Source organism: Cebus imitator, unplaced genomic scaffold (genome assembly GCF_001604975.1).
Source record: "Cebus imitator isolate Cc_AM_T3 unplaced genomic scaffold, Cebus_imitator-1.0 Scaffold82, whole genome shotgun sequence".
Classification (NCBI taxonomy): domain Eukaryota; kingdom Metazoa; phylum Chordata; class Mammalia; order Primates; family Cebidae; genus Cebus; species Cebus imitator.
Genome location: NW_016107397.1, coordinates 2,704,192 through 2,711,882, shown reverse-complemented (window position 1 = coordinate 2,711,882; position 7,691 = coordinate 2,704,192). Strand labels below are relative to the sequence as shown.

Sequence of the window (7,691 nt, the reverse complement as noted above, 5' to 3'; positions counted from 1 at the left end):
GGAGCCACCTCTTCCCTTCTGACGTCTTCGCCTCCAGCCAGCTCTTTGCAGCCAGTTTTCTCCCGTGCTTCCCCATTCTCCTCCCACCGATGTCCCCACCCCACATTTTGCCCCGTCCTCCGCCTTCCTCACCGCCATCAGCTCGATCTTCCTGCCCAGGGACAGTCTTGGCTCTTCTGCGAGTCCCTGGGACCAGCACAGTCTCTGGCACGCACTAGGTGCTTAATAAAAGCTCCATAAATGAAGGCAATATCCTGTGGCTTAGCTGGGGATCTTAAAACTGTCAATTAGCTCTAATCACTAGCTTCTCAGGAACATTTGAGCAGAGCCAGGGAAACAAAAAAGTTTTGGAAAAACCAACAAGACAGGAATGTTTCGTTCTCTCCGTCACTGGAACATTTACCGCACAAAGGCAGACCTCATTAGCATTATTTATTCTTGCTTTGTCCCCAATCATAGGACAAGGGAACCCTTCCCCCCCCCCACCCTCTGGCTGCAAGCGCTCCGTGTCACCCCTCCCCCGACAGTGTTTGCTGCCCCTGAATGTCGGGGAGACCTGCCATCCCCTAGTCCTTCTCTTCCCCGTGGGTGATGATGTAACACAGGTTCCTGTAGTCCAGGTTACCACACACATCTGGGGGGAACGCCGCAAACATCTGCTTGATCTGGGAAGGAGCAGAGAGTCAGCCTGCAGCAGGCCAGGTGGGAGCCAGAGCGGGGAATCTGCTGTTCCCACCCAAAGCCCAAATTTACCTCTTCCTCACTGAAGCGGTCTGCCTGGGTCATAAGTTTTTCTTTGATGCTGTACAAGGGAGAGACACAGTCATGTTCAGGGTAAGGGATACCCAGCCTGGACATGTAGACCCCAGGGGTGATGAGGGGCAACCGGGGGCGGGGAGTGTCCTGGCCCAGGAGGACTTCACCCTGGGGCTGGTCTTGTCGGCCCCTCTGATGGCCAAGTAGCCTTTGAACTTCAGTTTTCTCCTCCATGAAGCGGGCTTTCCTGCCAGCATCAAGTAAGGACCAAAAGGAATGACCTGGGGACCCCAACATAGGGGCCACTCTGAACCTCAGTTTCCTCCTTGTGAAATGGGCTTTCCTCCCAGCATCGAGTGGGGACCAGATGGAATGACCTGGGGACCACTTTGAACTTCAGTTTCCTCCTCTGTGAAGTGGGTTCTCCTCCCAGCATCAGGTGGGGACCAAATGGAACGACCTGGGGACCCCAACATGAGGGCTACTCTGATTTCCCATCATGCACTATCACCAAGCTCTGCATCATTGAGGGGAGACAGCTCAGGTCCTCCGCCCAGACCCTCTTCTCCCCTACTCTGGACACACTGTTTTCTCCAGCTTGTGATGATCACTGACGTCCAGTATTGTAGAGACGACAAGATACTCCTGCTTGGCTAAGGACACAGGAAGGCCTGCCCACGTCCGTGTCCTCTTGAGCCTGCAAGGGACTGGTGTTCCCTCAAACTTGGAGGGCCCTGCAGCATTCCTGAGGGGGCTCAGTGGGCAGGAATGGGACCTGACGGCTGAGCAAGGCCTCCTCCACCCAGAGCGTCCTCTGGCACCGGCTGTGGCGGGCCTCGCTGAGGACCAGTGCACATTTTCCATTATTTATGTTTCTGTGGGACAGTCACAGTTTCCAGCTCCCCAAGCTGGGGACTTTTCACAGACTGTTTGAACCACAGCCTCCGCCGTGGCCTGTCTGGCCCACAGCCACAGTCCGTCCCAAGGCAGTGCCTTCAGTTCCCAAATTGGGTCCCCAAAGGGCCCTTCCCAGGCTTGTCCTTGCACCGGTGAGAGTGAAGGTGGTTGACAGGGGAGGGAAGGTTCGGGGTCACTCCAGGGGCGCCAGAAAGGAGGCAGGAGTCGCAGACCCCGAGGGAGGGGAGGAGGAGAGGACCGTGGCTTGGAGCAGCCCTCTGCGTCCCCTCCACCCCAGGGGAGTATGTGACTCATGGTTTTGGAGGTGAGAAAGTGTGAGACGGACAGACCCTCTCCACCCCCACCCCTGCCCCGTCTGCCCTCTCCCCTCCACCTCCATATGTGAGAATCTCAGGGCCACAGCATCACAGTAACTGATCAGGAAGCCCGGGCGGGGGGAGGAATCTCACCTGCCCCAGGCCACCCCCAGGTCCAGCGAGGTTCTGAAGGGACTGCCTGGGCCCAGCTCAGAGATCTGCCCTGAAGCCAGGGTTCTGGGCAGGCTGCCACTCCCCGCCCAGCCCTGCCTGCAATCCTTGGCTCTCTGCTCCTGTGTTGTCACTGAGTGGGGCACTCCTTCCGTCACGATGGCAGCCTGGTGCCTGCCGGACAGCTGTCTGCAGCCACGTCCCCTTCATGCATTCCAAGGGAGCTGGTCACCTTCCCCAGTCCTCACTGCCCTCTTGCCCGAGGCGGTGCTGGCTATGATCTGGCTCAGTCCTCTCCTCAGAACCCGGATCCTACCGGCGCTGGCCTCTGGCTTTTTGCTTATCTGTCCACCCCACTCCGTCTTGACAGCCATGACCCTCCTGGGAGCTGCAACCCTCTCCTCTCCTCCTCCAGGCTGGCCTCCATGGTGTCCTTGCCTAACTCCTTCTTGGGCTCTCCCATGATCCCAGGGCAGACGCAGGGTCCAGGGGCTGGGGTGTGAGCAGGTCCCACGCAAGCCCTGCCTGGCACTCCGTGCTGAGTCTCCCCCACCCACCCCCACCCGCACCCTCCAGCTGCAGCCAGCTCCGAACCAACATGCACATGCCAAGCTCGGGCCCTCTGATCTCTCCATTCCCACATCTAGAATGCTGTTCCCGCCCTAGCCTGGGCAAACCATGGTCATCCTTCAAGGCCTGCCTTTGCCCCCACACCCACCCCACTAGGAAACTCTCTCAGAGTGACCCAACACTTCTTTTTTTTTGGAGACAGAATTTCCCTCTGTCGCCCAGGCTGGAGTGCAACGGTATGGTCTTGGCTCACTGCAACCTCCACCTCCCAGGCTCGAGTGATTCTCCTGCCTTGGCCACCAGAGTAGCTGGGATTACAGGCGCCCGCCACCTGGTCCGGTATTTTNGTCAGGAGTTCAAGACCAACCTGGCCAACATGGTGAAACCCTGTCTCTACTAAAAATACAAAAAAATTAGCCAGGTGTGGTGGTGTGCGCCTGTAATCCCAGCTTCTCAGGAGGCTGAGGCACAAGAATCGCTTGAACCTGGGAGGCGGAGGTTGCCGTGAGCTGAGATCAAGCCACTGCACTCCAGCCTGGGCAATAGAGTGAGACACTGTCTCAAAAACAAAACAAAATGAAGAGGCAGGTGGAGAGAGGTTAGACAGAAGAGGACGGGGCCGCTGACTACGAGGCTGCAGTGGGAGAGGTGTGCCCCCCAGGGGCTGGAAGAGGCAAAAAATGGATTCTACCCCAATCCTCTGCCAGGTTTTGGACGTTTAGACTCCAGGACTGTGAGTGAATACGTGTCTGCTGTTTCGAGACACCTGGTTTCGGAGAATTTGTTACAGTGGGTTCAGGAAACTATTATAAGCCCATTTTACAGATCAAAAAACTGAGGACAGAAAGCAGATAAATCTGTGCAAGTTTAGCCTAGGAGTCAATGGGAAGCCAGGGCCTGACCCTAAGCCTAGCAAGAGAGGGGGCCTAGCAGGGGTGGCCTTGAGGCTGAGGGGCTGACAGTGCTCACCCCCCAGGGCAGCCACTGCCCGGGCTGGCCCCCCTTTTTCTTGTTTTTTTTTTTTTTTTTTTTTTCCCAGTAAAGACAGGGTTTTGCTATGTTGGCCAGGCTGGTCTCAAACTCCTGGTCTCAAGTGATTTGCCTGCCTCGGTTTCCCAAAGTGCTGGGATTGCAGGCGTGAGCCACTGAGCCCGGCCTGACCCATTCCTTACCCATTTCTACTTGCACGCACACATAGAGATGGGGACACCAAGGCTCTGGAGGGCAAGGGACATCAAGCGATATTACTGGGTCAGGCAGCGGCCTCCCAGCTCCTGGGTTCTGGGAGAGGAGACGGGGTGGCCACCCACCCTGACCCCAGCCCAGAGCTGGCTTACCCCCTGAGCCTCTGCAGGGAGCAAAAACCGAAGGAAGTCAGGGGAAGCTTACACATCGGCCTTGACGAAGCCTTTCCCTTCAGTGTCGAACACTTTGAAGGCGTGGAGAATGGTCTCCTCTGGGTCCGTGCCTATAAGCAGCACACACAGGGCAGGGAGAGAGGCAGGTGGAGAGGGCTCCACAGAGACAGGCACCCAACTGGGCAGGGGCTGGCGCTGGGGGCAAGTCTCTTGGCCCTGCACAGAGGCACAGCTCCGGGGAACTTCTTCCCCAGCTTCCACTGCACAGAGAGGGCGGAGCTCACTTGAATCAAAAGCAAAGAGGGAGACAAGTCATTGTAACCGTAGACAAGGGTCCTGCGTATATATTTTTGTGAACAACCTGTGCAACTGTACATGGAGACCCTGAGCGTTTACTTTGTGTTTAACCCTTCCCTATTTTACAGATGAACAAGCTGAGACCCAGAGAAGTTAAGCGACTTGTCCAAGGTCTCACAGCTGAGGCTGCTGTGTGACCAGTGGTCTGAGTTGGGGGCATGACTCTGGGGCTCATGCGTTACCCAAGCTGTGCCCAAGGGGCCGTGGGCAGAGGAAAAAGAGTTCTGTACATGGGTGCCAAAAGGCTGGGGCTTGGGCAGTGGCATTGGAGGGGTCTGTGAGACTGGCCCGGCCAGAGGTGGGGCAGGTGGGCCAGCGGGCCAAGGGTGGGGATTTGGGGAGGCAGAAGGGCAGCCAGAGATATTCTGCTTTTATCTCGTTCACAGCACAGCCTTGGGGAGAGATGCCATGCGAAGACGCAAATCTGATACCCATAATAGCATTGAACGTGCAGCCCCTGGGAAACTGAAGTTTCAGAGAGAGGAATGTGTTACACCCATGAGAAACTGAAGTCCAGAGAGAGGAACAGGCTGCATGAAGGACAGCAGGTGACCTGGCCACCTTCACCTGGTGCCCTTCCCCTCTGTCACCATGTCCCCCTTGTTCACTGTGGACTCGGGGTTGCCCCCTTCCTTTCTTTAGTGCTCACCCAAGTCATTGGTGAAATAGGGACAGGGACGGTTCTTGCCACCCACCTCACAGGAGCAGCTAAGGTAACATATCATTCACGGTAAGGCTCTGACCAACATGGATCGACCAGGGCTGCAAACACATCTGCAGCTCCAGGCCTGCGGCTTTAAGATTTTACCCGCTGGAGCTCTGAGAGCACCGATGGAGTATATGTGGATGTCTTAGTTCATCATAGAGAAAACAGGCTTGGAGAGGTTTTAGTACTTGCCTGAGGGCCCACTAATAAGAGAAGGGAGGATTTAAACCCACCTCTGTGGACTCCAGAGTCCCCTGCTCCTTCTGCCACCCTGTGCTCCTGCCAGTCAGATTGGGTCCAGCAGGGTCATATGCCTCCCCCATTAGACTGGGTCTGATGTGCCTCCAGCATCACGCTAGGTCAGGATCGTCTGTGCCTCCCCCATTAGACTGGGTCAGGGCCATCTGTGCCTCCCCCATCAGACTGGGTCAGGGCCATCTGTGCCTCCTCTATCAGACTGGGTCAGGGCCATCTGTGCCTCCCCCCATCAGACTGCATCAGGGCCATCTGTGCCTTCCCCCTCAGATTAGATCAGGGCCTCATCTGTTCCTCTCCCATTAGACTTGGTCAGGGCCATCTGTGCCTCTCCCTCCCATCAGACAAGATCAAGGCCATCTGTGCCTTTCCCATCAGACTGGGTCAGGGCCATCTGTACCTCTCCCACCAGACTGGGTCAGGGATGTCTGTGCTTCCCCCATCAGATGATCAGAGCCTCATCTGTTCCTCCCCCATTAGACTGGGTCAGAGCTGTCTGTTCCTCCCCCATCAGACAAGATCAAGGCCATCTGTGCCTCCCCCATCAGACTAGAAACTACCTGGGACTGGGACTGGGCAGTATCTGAGTCTCCAGGCATCTCTGAAACTGGCCCAGAGTGAAAAAGCCTGGCACACACTGGCCTCACTGGCCTGGGAGCTCCTAGAGGACAGAGCCATGGACTGCCTCTGGGCAGGGTGGCAGGGAGCTGATGTGCCCAGCAGAGAGGCTCAGCCCAAGGTGCAGCGGGGACACTCCAGGCCCTTATAGCCTGACCAAGCCAGCAGGGGTTGAAGGGTACCTCCAGGCTGGTGAGGGTTGAGTGACCAGAGCATCTTGTGGGGCACCCATGTGGGGTTTGCCTCTGAGGCCACAGTCTCCCAGGTTTCACTGATTAGTTGAAAATTCCCCTCGTCTTTGAAGAGACCTCACTGCTGGGACAGGTTTGTGGCTGGCTCCTGCCTGTCCCCCTGCGGACCATGCACATGGACTTAGCTCAGGCTCTCAGGCACCCAGCACAGCCCCGCCACTCCCTGTCGCCGTGGCTGGCAGTCCTCCCTTCCCTCCTCCCCAGAGAGGGCCTCTGTTCCTGGGACTGCGAACCTCATAAAATCTGCTACAGAGTGGCCGCTTCCCCTCATCGTCGCTGGCAACCTTACGACAGTCTCCTCTTCCCAATTAGCAGGGTGAGGTGGCGCCGGTCCCAGCCCCCTGCCCTCCCGGCTCCTGTCCCCTCCCACCCGCCTCTCACGCGGTCTGGCCGCTGTCTGCACGACAGGCTGAGCCGGAGTCCCAATCCCGGCGCCCCCTTCAAAAATGAGAAAAAGCTGCAACCCTGCGGCCCACTCCAAGTCCTGGGTCACAGCTTCAGCTCACCATGGACCGACATTAGCTCTTAGTCTCAATCTTCTCATCTGTGAAGCAGGTTTGGGGCCCATTGTGAGCGGACAGAGTCCCCTCCCCTTCCCCAGCACTGCCGGAGATCTCTCTAACCAGAAGCCACTGCCCCAGGCCCGCCCGCTGGCCTTGAACACGTCTTCAGTGAAAGACGTTCCTCTGGATAAAAGAATCAGCCTGTCTGCTTCCTTTGAAGTCACTGGCTGGAGACACGAATATCTTTCCCACAGCGCATTCTTCTGTCCTAGACTCCTGGGCTTCTGAGCTTTTCCAGGAGGCAGCCAGGGTCCTGGAAATAGGTCCTGACCAGCTGCCCCCGGAGGTGGGCCCAGTGACACTCCTGATTCAGCTAGACAGCCCCAAGTTCAAGGCCTGCTCCGGAGGAGCCTGCCCTCCCCTGCCCTGGGTTTCCTGGCCTCTTGCACGCAGGCTGATGGCTGCCTTCCTTCTAGCTCTAGATCAGCCAGAACTCTGTGCGTGGAGGCTGCTCTACCCCCCAGCAGGTCGCGACCCATGAAAACACTGATTTTTCACCCCATCAAACCTGTGATGTCAGGTAGTCCTATCATGGACTGAATGGTGGCTCCTAAGCAGATATGTCCACCAGAGCCTGCAAATGTCACCTTATTTGGAAAAAGGGACTTTGCGGATGGAAGTTAAACATCTTGAGATGCAGAGACCATCTCGGATTATCCAGGTAGGACCTAAATCCAATGGCAAACATCCTTCTGAAAGGCAGCTGGAGGCTGGGCGCAGTGGCTCATGCCTGTAATTCCAGCACTTTGAGAGGCCGATGTGGGCGGATCACGTGAGGTCAGGAGTTCAAGACCAACCTGGCCAACATGGTGAAACCCTGTCTCTACTAAAAATACAAAAAAATTAGCCAGGTGTGGTGGTGTGCGCCTGTA

General features: G+C 56.8%; 1 protein-coding gene across 2 annotated transcripts in view; it reads right to left on the bottom strand.

Annotated features, from left to right (window-relative positions):
* Window positions 1-422: 422 nt before the first annotated feature.
* The window catches only part of MYL10 (myosin light chain 10), a 15,413-nt gene continuing 8,144 nt past the window's right edge, over window positions 423-7,691 (bottom strand). For both annotated transcript variants that reach the window (XM_017533396.2, XM_037740387.1), the window contains exons 5-7: window positions 4,101-4,179; window positions 754-802; window positions 423-665 (exon numbers count right to left, since the gene is read on the bottom strand). In XM_017533396.2, coding sequence (XP_017388885.2) covers window positions 567-665; window positions 754-802; window positions 4,101-4,179 — 227 coding nt within the window. In that variant the 3' untranslated portion in view covers window positions 423-566. The remainder of the gene's footprint in view (window positions 666-753; window positions 803-4,100; window positions 4,180-7,691) is intronic.